The sequence below is a fragment of the Dipodomys spectabilis genome, unplaced genomic scaffold, assembly GCF_019054845.1.
Source record: "Dipodomys spectabilis isolate Male_0828 unplaced genomic scaffold, ASM1905484v1 ptg000123l, whole genome shotgun sequence".
NCBI lineage: Eukaryota > Metazoa > Chordata > Mammalia > Rodentia > Heteromyidae > Dipodomys > Dipodomys spectabilis.
The window spans coordinates 1564753-1586956 of record NW_024870800.1 but is presented as its reverse complement, the minus strand read 5'-3'; the positions used below and the strand labels follow the sequence as shown (position 1 = coordinate 1586956).

The 22204-nt window shown below is 38.2% G+C and overlaps 1 protein-coding gene and 1 non-coding gene across 2 annotated transcripts; both read right to left on the bottom strand.

The window, feature by feature from the left end:
- Positions 1-11957: 11957 nt before the first annotated feature.
- LOC122115642 (tripartite motif-containing protein 43-like) lies at positions 11958-21784 on the bottom strand. The gene is made up of 2 exons (XM_042689047.1): positions 21686-21784; positions 11958-13019 (listed from the first exon to the last, which is right to left on the bottom strand). Exons 1-2 carry the CDS (start codon positions 21782-21784, stop codon positions 11958-11960), a joined length of 1161 nt encoding a protein of 386 aa, XP_042544981.1.
- Positions 20743-20905, bottom strand: LOC122115643. Its single transcript, XR_006148826.1, has one exon. It is a non-coding gene; the product is annotated as a U1 spliceosomal RNA (small nuclear RNA).
- Positions 21785-22204: the final 420 nt, after the last annotated feature.

The following is a 22204-nucleotide window of genomic DNA, read 5'->3' as shown; positions in this document are numbered from 1 at the left end:
TTGTATGGTAATGTCCTTGCAACAATTTTTTCTTTTCTTTTTTGGGTACAATTTTTATTGTAAAAATGCTGTACAGAAGGATTACAGTTACATAAGCAAAGTAAGTACATTTCTTATTGATCATTGTTGCCTCCTCCTTTGTTTTCCCCCTATCATCCCTTTCATCCCACCTGCACAACTTATACTGACCCCCTCCAGGCTGAAGTCGTAAAATTCGTTTTCATCATAGTGTTTTGTACATCTCATTGTTACAAGAGATCAACCTGTATCCTTATTTAACCATTAGGAACACAAATATCTTTTTTACTTTCTAATATATTGTAATGTACCATGTGATTTTTTGTTCTTGCTTTGTATGTTTCTTCCCCATGTTATACTTCCTATTTTCACTCTATTTGATGTCAGTGTCCTGCATCTTGTATATATGCTTCTCTAATTCAGGGAGAGGAAGAGAAAATACAACATTTTTTATCTTTTGTAATTTTTCATGTGCTTGTTTAAGTTTATATTTTTAAGGTTTTTAAAATTTTAATTGTAAAAGGGATGTACAGAGGAGTTACAGTTACATGAGTAAGGTAATGGGTGTATTCCTTTTTTTTTTTTTTTACTTTTTTATTGTAAAGTTACTATAGAGAGGGATTACAGTTACATGAATAAGGTAATGAGTACACTTCATATTGATCATTGTTGTCCTCTCCTTTGTTTTCCCCTGCTATCCCTTCTCGCCCCACCTCCCCAACTCCTCTCTCCCCCAATACCAAAGTTGTAAAGTTTGTTTTCAACATAGTGTCTTGTACATCCCATTGTTGCAATAGGTCAACCTGTCTCCTTGTTTCAGCATTGTTATTTCCCTTCCCCTTCCCAAATTAGAAAGATGTATTTACAAGAAACAGGGCACTGGAATCAAATACGAGTTATATCATGGGGAAAGAACATACAAAAGAAACAAAAAAATCACATAATACATTGTAAGTACATTAAAATCAACCGCAACAAAGATGAAAACCTCTTGTGTCTCAATTATGGCAACTCTTTTGTTTAACTATTTAAAGATAAAAATATTTTTAAAAAGTCAGAATCATAGCCAGGTGCCAGTGGCTCACGTATGTAATCCTAGCTACTCAGGAGGCTGAGATCTGAAGATCACTGTTCAATGCCAGCCTTGGCAGGAACATCCATGAGACTCTTATCTCCAATTAATCACCAGAAAATCAGAAGTGGTGCTGTGACTCAAGTGGTAGAGTCCTTGCCTTGAGCTAAGTGCTCAGGGACAACACCCAGGTCCAGCGTTCAAACCCTATGAACAACAACATCAGCAATGACAACAAAGAAGAATCATGATACTTGCAAATAATAGGAACTTAAACATGTATAACCTGTCACACAATAATGAAAACTTTGCATTATACTGTTTAATATTTTTACACACATACACACACACATACACACACACACACACACACACACACACACACACATGGTTCTACGTGTAACCCAAAAGCTAATCAAATACCTTAAACATTAATTATTGTTGAGGTTCATTTTAACTCAGATATCATTTATACAAAACAGCTGTGCCTTTCAAATTCTAATGAAAATATTTTTGAGGAATAAATACTACAAAAGGCTTTCATGTATTCCTGATTATTAATGTCCTTATTAAACTACTTAAATGTGACAAGTTAAAACTTTTTATAATATTTCCTTCATTTTTTATTTACCATAGAAAATGACTTTAAAATAATGATTTTTAAAGTACAGTATTTAATGTTCTCTCTTTAATTGTGATAAGAACACAACATAAAATCTATTCTCAGCATTTTTTTTCAATGTGCAGTATCATATTGTACATTAGAAGCAAAATATTAGACCACTGGTTTCTGGAACTTTTTATCTTATGTAACTTAAACTTCATTCTCCTTTCTCAACTTTGTTTGACTTGTGTCTAAAAATATCTGTATGTAACTTAACCTTTTCTTGCTTTAATTATTACTTACTTGCTATATAGGAGGAAGTAGAGAAGTTTGGAGCCATTCCTGTGCTTTTTAAACTTCTGTCTGTAACTTGATCTTTGAGAAGATAGAATGACAAAGTATTTAAAGAGAGTGCATTTTTATGAAAACATTCTTCGGATTTTTAAAACTTTCTTCCCCTAGTTTTGAGTTTTATGTTTTCTTTTTGCTATTACTGGGGTTTGAACTTAGCGCTATATATTCATTTGGTTTGCTTATTTGACTGATACTTCATCCCCTGATCTGTACCTCCAGCATAGATTTTGTTGGTTGTTTTGGAGATGGAGAACTGAAAGATGTGTCATTAGGGTCTCAAATAGCAATCCTCTCAGTTGTAGCATCTAAGAAGGGATTATGATATGAACTACAAGTGACTCTCCAAATTTTCGATTTTGTGCTCAGGTAAATTTAATAATGTCCAGTTTCGAAGCATATGTTTATTTAAAAAGATGCTGTTTTTGAATTGACAGATGAAATTATATTCCATAAAATGTTCTATTGGGAATGTCTGTTTCATATTAATTGTATTAACTCTGTCTACTTTTAACATTTCCGACATTTTATTTCCTTGGGAAAAAGTTGATTAAAAAGTAACTTGAAATTAACAGCATTCTTAACCTGGTCCCAAAGCCTTAATCAGACTAGATGTGTATGTCCTTGGCTATACTATGGGCACTAATGTTGACAGAACCTTTTTTTCTGAAACAGAAGATAGATCTATATGATCCATCTTCAACATTTTCTTGATGCCTTTCCCCCCAGTCCCATCAAGCACAATATTTGAAGCAAAAGAATCCTTGCTCTGGGGTTATCCCCTGGGCCAACTGGATAAAATGAGCAACAAAGGCAAAGCTGATTGGTGACACTGTTGAGGTTTGGAAAGAAGGCAATCTTGGATGATAAAATTTGACAAATGCAAGAGACTAGTCTAGGAAGAAGACTTCAAAGGAACATTATCCCACTTCTCAGGAAACAGGCCAAGTCCACGTCCACTGATACAATTATGTCATCTGCTGGATTAATAAATGATTGCATTGAAGATAGGTGTTAATTTATAAACCTGGTCTTCAACCAGAGTGCCAAGAACAAGGAAATCTGTATCTCTTCAACAATTTTTGCTGGGAAGGTTGGATATCCATTTGATAAAAAAATAAAATTTGATCCTATCACCTATCATAAACACAAGTCAACTCAAAATAAAAACTAACCAAACACAAAACCTGTAAACTCTTAGAAAAAAGCCACATGGAGGAAAAGCTCATTATCATCAATGCTGACAGTGATTTCTTTTGTATGACACTTAAAGCAGAGACAAAAGCAAAATAGTCAGGTGGGACTAAGTCGAACTAATGTAACTTCTGCACACCTAAGCCAGCAATCAACATGAAAAATACGACTTACGCAATGAAAAAAATATGTATAATTATTTAACACATAATATATATTCATGTTCAAAACACATAAACAACTCCTACAACCCAATAGCAAAAAGAATGAAATAATTTGATTAAAAATTACAGATAATACATTTGAACATAATTTCTTACAAGGAGACATTCAAATGCACATTACATATGCAAAACTATTCCTACCATCACTAATCAACATATTAACAAGAATGGGGTTGGGTTTGCAAAATTAAATTTGCAAAAGGTAATTCAATCAAGTGCATGAAAGCATAATATTGGGAAATGTTAGGATCTTACATTAGAAAAGCAGTATAAGAATCATAAAACATGATAAAGCATTTGTAAAAAAAACTATAAAGTACATGCATAGACAATAAATATACATGAATTTTCTAGGAAAATGGTCGCTTTCTTCTTTCTTCTTAAAAATAGTGTTCAATATATTGAATCTATGTCAGGTGTAATAAAAACTGAAACACTGAATTTTAAAGAGTAAGAATTTTAAGTGGATAAGTATTAATGAAAGACAAATTAATCAAGAAAATTAACTAGGAAATTAAAAACAACGCACACAGATCCTTGTGGTGTCAACGTGAAAATTCTGTACCATTCTGTGTACTTTCTAGAAATGTCATAGTTGGCCCATATTTTGTAGGTAATCACTAGATTTTTTTTTATTAATTCTGTTTAGCACCAAGAAAACATCCTTATTGTCCAAGAGGTCCAGGACCTAGACTGAAGTAAAGTCTTAGTATACATCACTTGTTTTAATAAATAAGCAAAACAATGAGCAATTTTTCCTCAATAATTTGAGATTAATAATCTATATTCAAGTCATTGTGAGGGGAAGGGCTTTAGTCAAGAGACTTTAGACATTCTTTAAGGCTTCTTTGTTGAAGAATCTTAAGAAAAATAGTTGAACATAGATGCCATTAAGAAACACCTGAAGCAGACACCCTGAAAACATTACAGAAAGGAATAGGAGAAACTCTAGGCCTCCTTGGCACAAGCCAAAGAATTTTCTTAGTAAAGACCCAGAAACACAACAAGTCAATGAAAAATTGAACAAGTGAGATTGTATTAAATTGCAGAGTTTTTGTATGGCAAAGGACATAGTTAGCAAGATCAATAGAAAGCCAATGGACTAGGAGAAGATCTTCACTTTCCATACAACAGACAAGGGTCTAATATCTAAAATATACTTGGAACTCAAAAATTTAAATCCCCTCAAAACAAATCCTCAAAGAAACAACCACCACAGTAATAAGTGGGCAAATACTTAAAGAGAGACTTATCTGAAGAAGAAATAAGAATAGCCAATAGACACATGAAAAAATGCTAAATTTCTCTGGCCATAGAAGAAATGCAAATCCAAACAAAATTGAGATTCCACCTCATCCCAGTTAAAATGACTATAATCAAAAATCTCCTAACAACAGATGCTGGAGGGGATGTGGCCAAAAGGGAGCCCTACTGCATTGTTGGTGGGAGTGTAAAGTTGTTCAACCAAGTTGGAAAGTAGTATGGAGTTTCCTCAAAAGACTACACATAGAGCTCCCTTATGATCAGCAATCCCACTCTTGGGCATTTACTCCAATGATCACAAACAAGGCCATACTAAATCTACCATCACAACTATATTTATCACAACATTATTAACCATAGCTAAGATATGGAACCAACACAGATGCCCCTCAGTAGATGAATGGATGAAGAAAATGTGGTATATATATATATATATATATATATATACAATGGAATTCTATGCTTCCATCAGAAAAATGACACTGGAAAAAAAAGACTTAGAAAAAAAGCATAGTAAGTGAAATTAGCCAGGCCCAAAGAAATATAGAATCCCTTAACATTATTCTCGGTGCTCTTTAGAAAGCAAATATATTTCTGTTCCTGAATAAAACAGAGAATTAAAGATTTAGATAAATTACACTGACTGCTGCCAGTGGTGTCTCCTCCAGTGAATGTAAAAATACATTTAGCATGAAAACTAGGACCAGATGTTACCTTAACAATCATCTTTCAAGTGTATCCAGTGAGCTGCCCTGCTCCCCAATGCTCTTTTGACTTCTCATAATGAAGATGGTTTTCTTATGTCTATGAAAACATAGAAAAGGTGTGACTGGCAGTGGTGATATAAGACATAATCGTGTTATGAACTTCCTTTGTGAAATTGGATAGCAATTCACCAACATACAAAGAAGCTGGAGAATCCTGCAGTAGTAGATTTCTTCTCTTCACCCTGTCGCACAGAGATAGGGGAATTTTCTTGCCATGTATTAGGCAAGAGGAAAACAAGGGACATAAAGAGTGCTTGTGATTCCATTCTACTCCATTTAAAATAAGCAACGAGGCAGAGAAGTCTAGCGGGAACACAAGCTCTGGTGACAGGATTTCATCTGTAGTTGAAGTGTTAAGGAACCACTCCACTGGGAAGAGTGTCATTCTACAGGACAGACCTGAGGGTCTAATTGATGACTTCATCCTGTCAAGTCAGCCCAGACAAATGGAATTAAAGTGTTTTCACTGATAGAATCCAAATAGTGCAGGTTCACAAGATAGCACCCTTCCAGGACTCAAGCATCAACCAACACAGATAAAAGAGCTTTGAACCAATCGAATACTACATAGGTGAAGGATTCTGTGTGGACACAATTAATATGGATTTGCTTTCTGAATCAAATTTGCCTCCCTTATATAGTAAACAAAAATATGCTGTCAATTTTAAAATAAGGGGAAAATCTCTTTTAATGAACCACGTTTGCGACATAATCAGGCTAAAATGTGAGTTATAATAGGAGTTTGACTTCAGAAATATCCATGATTTAATGTCTCATCCAAGAATTTAACATAAAATTATGTTGAATTCGATGTGTGCTTCCTTGTTGCTCTTTGAATCTTCTCCACCTTCTCATTTAGAATCTGCTGATATCAACTTCTTCGCAATCTTCCAGATATTTTCTTCAGACTAAAATATGTTTCCTACCCTCTGGTTCAAGTGTCCATTTCTTGTAAGTGGTCACCCTAGATTACTCTAGAAATCTAGAGTTACTTCTCTTCAGGACACCTTGGATGGGACATCCTTCCAGAACCAAGAATGTCCTGCTGCCTATCACCCACGTCCTTCATGACTAAAACCAATAACAATGGTTTCCTCCCATCACCTCAAAATTAATTGTGTGATGATGAGTGAATGAATGAAGTGCTGATTGAAAATAATTCTTCCAAGTCCTTTCAAAAGTGTTCATTCAGGGCTGGGAAGGGGGCTCAGTGGTAGGTTGCTTGACTTGCATGCCTGAGGCCTTGGGTTCGATTCATCAGCACTACATAAGCAAAAAGAAAAAACCCGGAAGTGGCGCTGTGGCTCAAATGGTAGAGTGATAGCCTTGAGCTGAAGAGCTGAGGGACAGCGCCCAGACCTGGAGTTCAGCCCCCACTACCGAACCGAAAAAAGAAGTGTTCATTCAAAGTAAGAAGGAATGTATACATTTTTCTTTAAAACAAAAATTACAGCCATTGTTTTCTTCAGCACCTCATGAATACAGCACTGAAGGAATCTGCTGAGGTTAAGTCAATAATTTTGGTGTCACACACACCTGGTGTACCAGTGACCAGGCTATGTGTTAAAAAAATATCTACATTGTGTGTCAGCAATTAAAGTTGAAAACCGCAGAAGGGACTGTAATTCAGGGGAAGAATTTAGATTTCCTAAAATAGTGAAATTTCACATGCAGAAAACAAAAACAGATTTTAAAAACTCCCCAAGAGCAGCAAGCATAGGATATGTGATGGGGGAGGAGAGAAGGATTTTACTAAAATTCTATCCAGAAGTGACTACATAATGTCACACAATGAACAAGTCTTCACACATCAATACATTCAGAAGTCTGTACCCCCATCTATGATGTGGCTCAGGACTTACATTGCTTTGCCATTACTATTGCACTGAAAGTGCATTCCTTTTACTGCCTTTTAGGTATGCAGGAGAACAACTTAACTTCCTTATTACTTCCACCCTAGCTGGAGGAGCATTTAGAAGAAACATTGAGAAGCTATTCATTGATCTACTTAGTTTTGAATTTACTGTGTGGTTTTGTTGGCAAAAGTGAACATACTTTTATACAAAAGTGTATGAACCCCTAGGAAAATGAAAACCACCTTTTTGCCGCCTATCAGCACTCTGACCACTAGCTGTCATGTCCCCACAGGATGGCTAATGTTATTTAAAAGACTCAAATATTTAGATAATACAATTTTATCTACTTTAACATTATCCAGTGGCTTTCTGACGAGCATTATGTTCTATTTTTCTTCCTTGTTTACTCTTCTTGTTCCTTTAATGGCAAGCCCTTTTTTGCCACATACCTCCAGAGCAAGGCTTTTGCGAAGACAGAGATTTTTTTTTTTTTTTTTGCCTTTGCTGTTATCCTCAATTTGGATTTTCTCTCCAACATAGGTTGGCTTATCTCCCTTCATTTCCCAACTTAACTAGCACTTCTTCTGGGAGTCCCTTTATTGAACTTTTTTTCTGAATATGGAACCATCCATTTTAGTCTCATTTAGGATTATCCAATTTAATTTCTATCATTAAAAGTTTTTTTCCTCAAATTATTTGCTGAGTTCACTTAAGACTTCCATTCTTAAGTAACTGAAATTCTAAGAATAAAACCACGCACATAATAACTATTTTTAAAAACGAGTTAATAAGCCCCTAAATATACCCTAGAATTTGCAAATATTTTGTTATTTACTTCAGGTAGTTCTGTTCTAGATTTCCCATGGAACAAAAAAATCTACGATCTACCAAGAGCCAAACTGGCATCAACACTCATCTCTCTTCTTTACCACTAATGGTCCAATCACTCAGATATAAGGCGGAAGGATTCAGGCAGCTGTTTTAAGAAGGTGATTAAGGCCACATTAACATCAACAATATGATGGCCTAAGAGGCAACATTTAATATTTGTAGAAACGATTACGTATAATGGTAACACTCTTAGTCAAAAACACCAGAAATTTTGTGAGAAGAATGAGAACACCACAATAAAAATGTAGACTGAAACAGAAAGCAGCATGAAAGTTGAACATTCATGTTGCCAGATTTCTCTTTATTGACTCATCTTTGATAAAACTGTAAACAATGCTTTCGTTTGTACCAATTTCTTATAGGTCTCTTAAGTAAATTTCACTCTAGTACCACTAAAACTAACATCTACTTCATGAATACAGAATGTGTTCATTGTGTTCGTACTAAGTAATTATTATGTAATTTAACATTTTCAACAGCTTGGCAAGCTGCAAAGTAGATCCTCATGGAAGATTGTAGCCTCAGAGAATCTGAAATCTCCCAGTTGCTATCTGGTAAAGCCAGTATTTAATCCCTGGTTAATTTGTCGCCTGATCCCATGGTTAACTAATTTAATTGTTTTATTTACTCTCAAGCTGAAAAATAAATTATGATATGTAAATGGAAAATTGGGCTGTTATCATGTAGAATTAAGTGATAATTCCACTTGTACCTTATATTATTTTCAACCTAAAATACAATAAAAAATTTTCACATTTTGAGCATCTATTAGCCCATAGTACATTATTAATTATATTGTATGTAATCTATTGGCTCATTATGCATGGGCATTCATTTTGACATGTCCATATGTGCATAGAGTGTACCTTGTTTAGCTTTCTCCTTTCCATTTTTTTCCTTCATCCATTCTCCCAGCTTTACAAACAAACCTCAATAAGCTTCATTGTTTCATTTTCATACATGTAGGAAAAGAATATCTACCATATTTATTTAAAATAAATTTCAGACTTACTATGTTGCTGTATTCTTGTCTGATTTCTTGGTTGACTGAAACTTTGTTAGTGCCTAAACCATTTAGCTTGCATTAGTTTTCAATATAGCTTCTACTTTATGGATGTATGAGTGGCAAAGATTTCAGAAAAGCTTGTAATTTGCACAAAGTGAGCTATCTAATGATTTTTCAAGGTTATAAGAATAATATGTAAATTGGAGAACAAAATTGGTCTTAACATGTACTTGTCTACAGAAAAGCATGAACAGAAAAGCATAGAAGATCAAGTGATTGGAGTCATTCCTTCTAAAGTTATAGATTTAAGTAAGAGACTCAAGAATAATATGTACACAATTTTTAATTACAGGTTAGTGTAGGATGATTTTAATCAAAATGATCTGATAGAAAAATGAAAATATCTCCAATGTTTGTATAAAAACAGTTTTATAAATTTTGGGGGTTAAATTGATCCATATTCTCATCTTGACAAAGATATAATCACCAAGCAGGGCACTGGTGACTCACACCTGCAGCTATTCATGAGGCTGATATCTGAGGATCTCATTTCAAAGACAGTGGGGTAGAAAAGTCTGTGAGACTCTATTCTCCAATAAACCACTCAGTAAAAGCCAGAAATGGAACTGTGCCTCACGTGCTAGCTTTGAGCACAAAGATGCGCTGTGACAGCACCCAGCCCCTGAGTTCAACCCCAGGGTCAGGAAGATAGATAGATAGATAGATCGATAGATGGATACATCACCATTGAGTGACTTATCCTCCTGTTAATATTATTGTGATCTTGCTTCATTCTGACATCACGGTGTACTAAAATACCAGATTTCTTTCTGTATGGATGTGATAAGATTGCTTTGCTTGGGCCTGGGGTACATCTCAATGGTATGGTGCTTGCTTAGCATGTCTGAGGCCCTGGATTTGAGCACTAGCTTTACAAACAAAAACAGAGAAAAAAAGAAACAGCAAGGGTGGTCAGGCAGGGTAGCTCAAGTGATGGAATGCTTGCTTAGCAAGTGGAAGACCCTGAGTTTATAACCCACTTCTGCCAAAGTGAAACAAATCAATGATGACAAAAATCTTCTAAATAATTTTGTGATGAACATATTTGACAATGTGAGCAAATTTCCTAACACTGTTTGCGGCCTATAGTAATACAAAACATTTTTCCTTAAGTCACCTTCATTCTGAATCTAATATATAAGAAGCTAAATTCAATTTTCTCTAAGATGTAAAAGTAAATAATTCTATAATTTTAAGATAACCAATGAGGAAGACAAACTAGCCAAAGGAAATATTATGGAGTTACTCCACTCTAAAAAATGAATATTTTGGGAAGGGAAAAAACAAATCATTTAAATAAGTATACAGGTAGACTCATTGCAACAATGAGATGTACAAGTCGTTATGTTGAAAAATGAATTTACAACTTTGGGGGGGATAGGGTGGGTGGAGGTGGGGGGAGTATGGGAAGGGATAGGAAAGGGAAACGATACTCTCATACACACATGTAATGTATCCCAATTAAGCCCACTCTCTCCATTTCTTTCCCTCACAACCCCTCCAAACATCCTCTATGCATAACCAAAAGGAAAACTTTAAAAACTGATCTCACTACAGGAATCTGGTTTGCCTATAAAAAAAAGTGAACCCTAATAGGCTTGAAGGAGGAAATTAAATATTCCTGGCAATGAGGGGTTTTTTGCCTTTGTTAAAGTGAGCACAGTGACACACGATTGGATGTGAAGAGTTGCTTTGTAGGTAAGCAAGCTAAATTTAGTATGATTCATTTCTAGTACTGTGTTCGATTTATAATCTTGCAAATATCAATAAGCCAGTTATCTTTTTCATTCCCTCCTGAATATCTGCCTCATGCCATTAATCTGAGTTTAGTGGGCACAGTAGCTTAAATGGATGCTATCTTTAAAGCAATATGATGGCTCTTCCTTACCTAATCTCTTTGCTTGGGAAACATTAGAACTTCTTCTTTCTTGAGACACCATGAAGACATAGGTAATGCCTAGTGTCTTATGGCCCAGATTTTCTCTATGGTCTGCAGAAAGATGTCAGGCCAACTCTGCTTTTGTTCTTCAGAGAAGTAATAACATTTGTGGAAATGCAGAGGGAATATGGAAACTCCTAGCTACTGGTGTTAGAGATGAAGATGAAACAATTAAGAAATAAGCTGCTTATAAGCCAAGTTTCATTGTGCCATCCACTGTTTATTATAGTGTTTATCATATGTCAGAATCGAAATTAAACATGCATGCACTAACATTTTTACATCTTGCATTTTATTTTAACTCTATATTTAATAACAAAATGTAATTACATTACAAAGACAAATAAGAACAGCATAAGTTATTTGCTTCAGTTGAGAAGGGTTCTCTGGTATAGAGAGTTCCCAACGCATAGGAAGTCTCTTTACTAGCTGGTCACAGGTGGCTCATGTCTGTCATCCTAGCTACTCAGAATGCTGAGATCTGAGACTCACAGTTCAAAGCCAGCCCTGGTAGGAAAGTCCGAGAGACCCTGATCTCCAATAAACCACTAGAAAACCAGAAATGGCTCTGTGCCTCAAGCGGTAGAGCACTCACTTTGAGCGGAAGAGCTCAGGGATAGTGCCCAGGCCCAGAATTCAATCTCCACAACCAAGAAAAAAAAAGAAAGAAAGAAAAAAAAGGAAATAAAAGCTCTTTACTTATGATTATGGGTTACCAGGAGAAAAAACAAGGCTTGACAGGATACTGGAAGGAGTTAGTTGGGTATCTCCAGATAAAGGAATTCTTAGTAGCATTCACAAAACTCACACTTCCATTTTCGAGATCAAGAAACACACCAATGTGGCCCACTGGTCTCTCTATAAAGTGAGGAAGCAATGGAGCGGTGGTAAAGATACTATAATGAATGTTCCCCTTGCCAGAGAAAAGAAGAAAAATGTCCTCAGATTCATTCAGAATAAGGTTGCTCCCTATTGCTGAATTTCTGAAGACGCCCACAGCCCAGGTGGAGAAGCCTTGGACACTGAGCTCCCAGTAATGTTTCCCAGAGCTGAACTCTTGGATTCCTGAAAGAGCAACATAGTTGGATTCTTCATGATTCTGAATCAAATGACAATAGGTGATCTCCACTCGATAATGGTTGAGGTTATCCATCAATCTAGGAATGGGAGGAGGGCTGAGCCCTGGCTTCTTCAGCTGGGGCATGAAGAGCAAGGCACTCTCGCATCTTTCCAGGGTGTCTTCTAAATGCCGCAGGAGTTCCAGGTCTGGCTTTTGGTAGGTTTTCATCAGCTCCTGATATATGTTTCTGAGGTTACTGCTTTTCTGAGGCATTTGGGTTTCCATTGTCCTGAGTTGCAGAAAGATGACTCTTCCTTTCTCTTTGAGTATCTCCGAAAGTCTTATTTCCTCCTCCCGGAGACCCAGATGCAGTGCTGAATAAAAATCTTTGGTCATCTCCCTGTGTAGATTCATGTACCAAACCCACTGGTTGATGATGTTCCTCTTCTCGTATATATTGCTCTGGTTTTCTTGTATCTTCTCCCATATAGTGTCCATTTCCTTTAAAATAATCTTCCGTTTTTCTGCAGTAATACAGTCGACAGGTTGGTGTCTGTGAGCCTCATGTTCCGGAGACGGGGAGCAGTGAGGACGCAGCAGGCTCTTGTCCACTTCACAAAACATCTGCTTGGTCTCCTTGTGTGTGCAGCATGTATGCTCCTCGGAGCTCAGGAATTGTCCGAGACCGATTTGTCGGCTGATGGACACCAGACTCTGTAAAGCAATGTTGGTTTTGAGCTCTTTTTGCTGAGAGGGTTGCCTGTACCCAGGGCACCTGGCTGGAGTCTCAGCTTCTTCCCAGACGAGGCGCAGACATGGTCAACACAAACTGTGCCCACAGTGGATGGTGACTGGGTCCATAAAGGTTTCCATGCAGATGGGGCATCTCAACTCTTCCTGGAAGGCTTGGGCAATGTCCCACTCCATCTTTCCAAACAATGAGGATGGAGAGAGCTGATTCTCCTGCTCTGGTCCTCACCACTGGCAAGCCCTCTCCAAGTGCTGTCCGTGGCAAGGCGGTGGGATGTGCGGAATAGCTTGATTCCCTAGTTCCATTCTTTTTATACTTGGGGTGGGCGGGCTTAGAGAAGGGTGTGTAGAGAAGGGTGAGCAACTCATTTGCATATCAATTGGAATTGAGATTAAAAACAAGGCCCCACCCTTTTACTGTTGCTTTCAGTGAATTTCTGGTACAAGTTGGGTTTTTCCTTGTTATAACTATGCTCCGAACAACCATTGGAGTATCAAAGTTTATCTGATTTGGAAAAGGGAAGTGGAATCATAGATAAACCAAGGGGGAAGCAATGCAACAGTGATACTCACTAGACACTGTGTTGGAAATGAGCTTTACAACATGGGTGGGGGCAGTCACGAGAACAGAAAGCAGGAGAAAGGGAGCGGTTAACACCTTAGGAAAAGAAATATACTTGGTGCCTTTTGTTTGTTACTATAACCCTTCTGTGCATCATCTCTATAATAAAATAAAATAATGGTAAGAAAAGAAAAAGAAAAAGAAATGAAGAAAAAGAAAGAAATAAAGGACAGGAGAAAGAAAGAAAAAAGAAAAGGAAAGAAAAGAAAGAAAGAGAATAAAGAATTGTCTCAGCAAGGCAGAAAATATTTCTAGGTGTACCATCAGCCAAAAATCGTCAAGCAAACACATAGAACAGGCAGGCTGCTCCCCTATTTATCCTGACTGCCGCAGGCCCTGCCCCTCTGCTCAGATTGGCCAAGCTCAGGTTCACAATTTGCTCGATATTGGCTAGTTTAAATAGGGTAAAATATATTTACATAAGGTGACTTTGAAATATGGTGAAGGGTACACAAGAAATCTCAAAATATACCCACACCCTCTGCTATTTCCGGAAGAGTCTAGGGTGTGTCTTAATCCCATCATGTAAAGAAACCAATTTAAGACCAAAGCAGTTCCTCTTTTACTCAACAGGAGCCAAACCACCAGACCAAAGCAGGAAATTTTTAGCAAGGTTCTCTGACAGTTCTCTTCTCTCTCTCTTTTTTTTTTTTTTTACTATTTTTTTATTTTAACTATTTTAATACTAGTCTCCATGTGATTTAATTCACAACACCCAATTAAAAACATTTTCCAATCCCAAGAATGAGAGATTTTAGAACTGATATCTGCACTCTTGCATAGCAAGAAAGCCACTTCTGAACTTTTAATTTGTGGTCCTATACAACGTAGTATTTTTCGAGGTGAAATTACAAGCTTTTTAGAACACATGCTCTTCCCCCTTTTTCCTGCTAGAATATATCAGGAGCGGTCCAATTTTCCCATGCCATCTTGCTCAATGAATTCAAATGTCCTTGGCCTTAATGTCACCAGGAACTCCTCCTTGAATCCTGAAGACATCTATGTAAACCTGGAGTTCCAGTTGAAGAGTTCCTACTTTTTGAAATACTAGGGTGAAAGGATTGAAGACGCCTTATTCTCCCAGGTCAAGCAAAACACCAGGTGAGTGCTCTCGTGCTTGACTGTGAGTCATTCCAACCTGGTCTTATCAGAAAAGTTCCCTGCCGCACACAGAGCATTCTATTCTGAGCCTGACCAAGAGCAAACGCCTTTGGCCCCTCTGGGCCCCCAAGAGACCATATTATGCTTCGTATTTTCTGTTTGCTTGTTAAGACCAAGATAAACCTGACCCCTACTCCACCACCTTGCACAATATTCTATCCTGCTGGACGGTTTGCCTGCCCTTCCTATGTTGAAGACCAAGTTGGGCCTGTCCGTATTTCCTTTTTCCTAACACAGGTTCAGCTCCATTTGTTCAGAAAAGCCTGAAGAAAATGTGCCCCACAATACTACCGGATATCAGCTGTAGCAATTCTGAGAGGTGGAACTTTCACATCTCCTCAAATGCCTGGCTTTCACTGTACCCAGATATATTTCCCAGGGACTCGACTTCTCCTACCCTGCCTAGCAAGGCAAGGGGTGAAGTAAACATTATGGGACAGGAACTTAACCAATTGATGTAGCTTTAATTGATCATGGGAGACAACAGTGAAACTGTGCTTCAGGACTTGTTACCCTAAGACATTTTGCCTTGGAAGCAGAGTTTCAGGCACACTGTACTGACTGGATCTGTGGTCCATCATGGAGAGAAGGGGGACAATATGAGTTCTTTCCATACCTGTATTTAAAGGGTAATTAGAATATTTTATGCATTGCAACCAGGCATTTGTTTGACCAGACCCATTTTCAACGGTTATTTTTAGGAAACTGAGTTATGAGGGAGTCAGAATAAAGAAAAAACAGAAAAGAAACTCAACACACTAGATGAACTTTAATGGAAAGTTGAACAGTAATGCTATGGTCACACACACACACACACACACACACACACACACGTATAAATATATTAAGAAACTTACAACATCGTGATTTTCTCCTAAGACTATCCTCTTTTAGGCTCCCTATATTTGAGTGTCTAGAATCCTGTATCATTTGTCATATCCCATTCTGCTTTTATTTGTTTTTTGGGGGGGTACGGTTGTGGGGCCTGAACTCTGGGCCTGGGCACTGTCCCTCAGCTCTTCAGCTCAAGGATAGCACTCTACCATTTGAGCCACAGCTCCAATTCCGGCTTTTTTCTTTTTGCTTATGTGGTGCTGAGGAATCGAACCCAGGGCCCCATACATGCAAAGCAAGCGCTCTACCACTAAGACACCTTCCCAGCCCCCCATTCTGTTTTAAGTCTAACTTTCATATATCACGGAGAATATGTGGCATTTCTCTCTCTGATCTTGGCTTTCTTCACTTAATATGATTTGTTCTAGTTCAACGCCATTCCTGATGAATGAGGCTGTATAAAATTCCATTGCATAGAGCTACCACATTTTTTTTGCATCCATTCATCTATTTTGGGGCATCTGCCTTTTTTCCGTATCCTGGCTTTTTTGAATAGTGTGGCAATGAACATGGATGTACAGGAGTATTTATCATATTGGGGTTCATGCTTAGGGTAGATGCCTAGGAATAGTGTGGCTGGGTCATACAGAAGGTCTGTGTTGAGATTTTGGGGAACCTACTGACTGCTTTCCACAGTGGTTGTATTAATTTACATTCCCATCAACAGTGAAGTAGGGTTCCTTCTCTATCTCCCTGCCAGCATTTGTTGTGGTCAGAGTTCAAAGTATTCGCCAGTCTAACTGGGGTAAGATGATATCTCAGGGTTCTTTTGATTTGTATTTCCTTTTTGGCCAGGGATGATGAATATTTCGTCATGTGTTTTTTTTTGTTTGTTTTTTGTTTTTATTTTTTTGGCCACACTCACCCCTTCTGAGACGTCTCTCCTTAACTCCATTGTCCATTTAGTGATTTGTTTATTAGGTTTGGGAGGGGTTATTTCTTGAGCAAAATGTATTTGTTGGGTAGTAGGCCTTTGATATATTGCTGTTATGATGTTTTCCCAATTGGTTGGCTGTCTTTCTAGATTATTAGCTATGTCCTTAGCTGGTCAGAATCATTTTTTCAATGTAGTCCCACTTGTTGAGTCACTCTCCTATCCATTGTGCCCCTGGGACTCTATTCAGGAAGTTCCTGCTTGTCTGTACGTATGAATTTTCATGTCATTTTACAGTACTTTAGAGTTTTGGGTCTGACGTAATCCACTTTGAAATGATGTTAGTGTGTGGTGACAATTAGGGATAAACTTTTAGTTTTCTGCATATGACTGTCAAGTTTTCCCAACACCAATAAGAGGCTATTTTTTAACTGTTTGCCTTTGGCTCCTTTGTTGAATATGACTATAAATATGTGGTTTTATGGCTGCATCTTCTAATCTGTTCCTTTGAGATATTGAGATGATCATGTGATTCTTGACCATGGCTCTGTTGATGTGATGAATTACATATATTGATTTAGCTATGTTAAATCTGAAAGGAATCCTTCAAATCCATCCCAGGGGAGGATGTGGAGGCTGGAGGCAAGCAGACACAGGAGAAAGATTATTATAAGGTTATTAGAGGGGGCATATTTCCAAGGAGAGGAAGCACAAGGCATCAGTTCCACTCCAGGTAGCTGGAGTGTCTGGGGGCAGGAAGTGAGGTAGGTGCATGCTCAGGTGAATCTGGAAAGAGAGAGGGAGTGGCCAGCTGTTTGGCCAGAACTCCAGGGCAGGGCGGTGCTTAGGTATGGGTGGTGCTGAGGAAAAAATGTGGGGATAATACTAACAAAATCAGCCTTCATCTTTGAGATAAAGGGTACTTGGTCATAATGTAAGATTTTTTTTTAGCAGTTTGTAGATTTTTTTGGCTAATATTTTATTGAGGAGATCTGCATTAGTGCTCATCAGAGAAATTAGTCAATTGTTGTCTCTTTTTTTTTTTTTTTTTCAGAGCCTTACCTTATTTTGGGATGAGTATGATATTGCCTTCATAGAATTAGTTTGGGATTACTCCCTCTACATCTATTTCCCGGAAAAGCTTGGGGAGTATTGATATTAGTTCACCTTTAAAAGTCTCACAGAATGCAGTGGTTAGTCCATTGGGCCTCGGCTTTTCCTTGTTGGAAGACTTCTGATTACTTCATCAATCTCCTTGTATGCTATTTGTTTGTTTAGTTGTTTAGTTGGTTCAGTTTAGAAAGTTAGTATGTTTCTAGAAATTCTGCTTGGTTTTCCTTCTTTAGTGAGTGTAGATTTTGAGTGTAGTCCTTTATAATTATTTGGATTTCTTGGGTGTTTGTCATAATATTACCTGTGGTGTCTCTGATCTTGTTTATATAAATTTCCTCTCTTCTTTTTATCATTAATCTCACAATTAGTCTGTCAATTTTATTAATTTGTTTTCCAAAATATTCCCAGCTTTTTGTTTCATTGATTTTTTTCTTTTGGGTCTGGTCATGGGGCCTGAACTCCAGGCCTGGGTGCTGTCCCTCAAATCTTCACCTCAAGGCTAGCACTCTACCACGAGCCACAGTGCCACTTCTGGCTTTTTTTCTGCTTATGTGGTGCTGAGGAATCAAACACAGGGCCTCAAGCATGCAAGGCAAGTGCTCTACCACTGAGCCACCTTCCCAGCCCTTGTTTCATTGATTTTTATGGATAGTTTTTTTTTTAGTTTCTGTTTTGTTGATTTCTGCCCTAATTTTTGCTATGTATCTCCAGTTAGTGACTTTAGATTTGAGTTTTTCTTGTTTTTCTAGCAGTTACAATTGCATCAGGAGGTTATTTACTTTAATGTTTCCATTTTTTTCATATGTACAATTAGTGCTATGACCTTTCTATACAACATTGCCTTTGTTCTATCCCAGAGGTTCCATTGTGATGTGTTTACATTTTCATTGAGTTGTAAGAATATTATAATTTCTTCCTGAATTTTTTCTGTGACCTGGGTGTTAGTCAGTAGTGTGCTGTTCAATCTCCATGTTTTTGAGTAATTTCTAAAGTATGATTTGCTCTTAATAATTTGATTGATTCCACTGTGTTTGGATATAATGGTAGGATTTATGCCAATCTCCTTGTATTTGCTGAGGTTCTTTGCATGTGTGATCTATGTTTGAGAATGTTCCATAGGCTGCTGAGAAGAAGGTGTATTAGGTCGTTGTTGGGTAGAAAACTAGATGTCTGCTAAGTCCATTTTTATTATTGTGTCATTTTGTTCAGAGGCTTCTTTGTTTATATTTGTTTGGTTGATGTATCCTCTGAGGAGAGTAAGGTGTTAAAATCTCCCAATATTATTGCATTTGAGTCTATTTTGTTCGGTAAGGCTGAGAGTATTTGTTTAACCTGTTTAAGCACTCCATTGCTTGGTGCATAGATATTGACCACTCTGATTTCCTCTTCATGCATCAATCACTTTATTGGTATGTAATGTCCTTACTTGTCTCTGAATTTATTTTAGTAAGTCTACTTATCAGATAGTAATATGGCTACTCCTGTTTTCTTGCAGGGTACATTTGAATGGAAGATCTCTTTCCAACGCTTTGCTCACAGTTGGTTTTTATCTTTGGCTGTGAGATTGGTCTCTTAGCAAAATCAAATGAATAGATCTTTTACTTTTGATCCAATCTGCTTTTCGTTTGCTTTCGTTGGGGAATTGAGTCTGTTAATGTTTAGGGTTATTATAGAAATGTGTCCATTTTCTTGCCATTTACTTATTTACCTGTATTTTGTTTCTTTTCTTTTCCCGTGCTTACTAAATTTGTCTTGTGGTGGTTTCTGTCTGATATGTTTCTTTCATTTTGTTTGTTTGTTTTTCAGATTGTATTCCTCCCTTTAGAATTGTTTGTAATGCCAGTTTGATGTTCATGACTTCCTTTAATTTTTGTTTGTCATGGAAAGTTTTAGTTTCTCTGTCAAATATAAATGATTGCTTCAATGGGTCACAGTTTGGGTTGGCAGTTGTTGATTTTCAGGATTTAGATAATATCATTCCAGGCTCTCCTTGCATTGAGGGACTGTGTAGAGAAGTTCGCAGTGATTCTCATTTTATTTCCATTGTAATATATGTCCTTCTTTGATTTTAGAGCACTTAAAGCCAATTCCTTGCTATTCAAGTCTAATATTTTTACTATGATGTGTCTAGAAATATTTCTCCTTGTATCCTGTCTGCTAATAGTTCTATATGCTTCTGGTTGTGGGTGAGATTTGCTTTCTTAAGATGGGGAATTACTCTGTTATTATACCAAATAGGTTTTCCATGCCTCTATTAAATTATGCTCCCTCGTTGATTCTAATTATGCATAGATTTAATTTCTTGGCTGCTTTGGCCAAATCTTGGATTTCCCTTTGGAATGTTCTAAGTGTTTTTTTTTTTTAATTGTGAAAATACCATACAGAGGGGTTACAATTACATGGGCAAGATAGTGAGTACATTTCTTATCAAGCATTGTTGCCTCCTCCTTTGTTTCCCCTTCTATCCCTATTCCTCTCCATCCCCCCATCCCACACCAAAGTTATAAAAAGTTCGTTTTTCGACATAACGTCTGCCTTTGACTTTCTGTTCCAGTTCTGATTTATTCTTGACTCCTGGTATGCTATTTTCCATTTCACTTATTCGGTTAACTATGACTTCCACTGGTGTTTGCATTGTGGAAAAGGAGCCCTTTATGCTATTAATATCAGTTCTCCAAGTATTAATTTCATCTGTTAATGAAGGGTTTACTGTGTTTTTTTATTTCCTTTGTGGGTCGTGAGGCTTGAACTCTGGGCCTGAGTGCTTTCTCTCAGCTGTTCAGCTCATGGAGAGTGCTCTACTACTTGAGCTACAGCACCACTTCCGGTTTTCTGGTGGTTTATTGGAGATAAAATTTCAAGGACTTCCTGCCCGGGCTGGCTTTGAACCATGATCCTCAGATCTCAGCCACTTGAGTAGCTAGGATTACAGGCAAGATCTGTTGGTGCCTGGCTTAAGAAATCTTGGAATTCCTTTGTCATGTGTTCTTTCTTTTTCTTTTTCTTTTTTTAAATTTTTTACCAGGGGAGAGCATGAATGTCATTCCCCACTACTGCAAATTATGCAATTGAGTTTCCCACATTTGGGGAAAACACAAGGCTCAGCAGATCTGGAGTGCAATGGATAATCCTCACCCTGGGAAAACCACCTTCGTGATCATGGTATCTCCCCTACCAGGTAAATATTCATGTCTTCTTTCTCCTATTGATACTTTCACATTTCCCCCTTTATTTCTTTGGCCAATTCCATCATCATTTCTTTAATGGTTCTTTTGTCTTCCATCTCTTCTTCACTTTCACTGGGGTCCTTCCCTGGGTTGTTGTTAGATTTGGGATTTGGTTTGTTGTCCTGATAGTCCATGAATCATGTCTTCTTTCATTGTGATTTACACATTTGGGTCCTGGGATTGTGGGGGTCGTGACCTGAGCTTGGCCTGCTCACACCAGAATGATGTGACAGCCCTCACTTGCCCCGGGCTAGTTGACACTGGGTAGGCCAGCCCATGCCAACAAGCACATGTGCATGCGCTGTCTCCAGCTGGCTGAGAGGAGCTTGTTCCCGTATGCAGTGGGGAATGGCAAGGTTAGAATCGGGGCTTCAGGAGGGTTGGGCTACCCACATGGGCACAGGATTTGTTTGTGCCTTGGCCCTGGGTTGGGTCTGTCCCCACAAGTGGTCTATGCTTGGCCTCCTATGGATGGTGGGCACATGTGCATGCTTGATGTATCTGAGGATGAGATCTACCAGAAATTGTTCCATTGGAAATGTCTGCTGCACAATTATGGAAACAGTAGATTCAAGACTCTGAGAGACAGGCATGAGGTTTGTGGCGAGGCAGGCACCCTAGAGGGGAACTATTTGCTAGCAGCTACAGCGCTATTCCTGGGCTTCTGGTAGGGGCCTGTGCACGCATGAGTTTGAGCTCCTGATGGGGGAGTGCTCTACAAGCGCCAGCAGGTGCTCACGATAGGGGGTTGCTTCTCCTGTAACTGGCACTCATGTTCACTTAACGACTGCAGCCGATGAAATGCTTCTCCTGCAGCTGCCATGCAGAAGCATTTCATGGTTCCTGAAGGGAGAGGCTCTGTGGGTGCGGGGACGTTTGTTTCAGACCAGCATTGTTATCCCCTGATAGCCAGGACTGTTGAGGACACCGAGTCCTGGCGCCCAGCACGTATGAGTCCCTATGACCTCCTGCTGGAATCCAACATGTGGGATGTGGGCAGTGAGGAAGGGCTCGGACTTCTTTGACATTTTCAAGTGTAATGTTCCTTCATGGGTTGGAGGGAGAGGGGTCCGTGTCACGATCTGTGGGTCACCACCAGCTCTGATCTCCTGTGGGACGGGAGGGCTTCACCCCAGCAGAGAACTGGTTGTGAGGGTGACCAGCAGTGCTGTGGCAGACCTCTGTGTCTTTGCGCGGAACTCTCAGGTTGGCTCCCATATCCTGGACAGACATGGAGCTGCTCCTGCAGCTCTTCTGT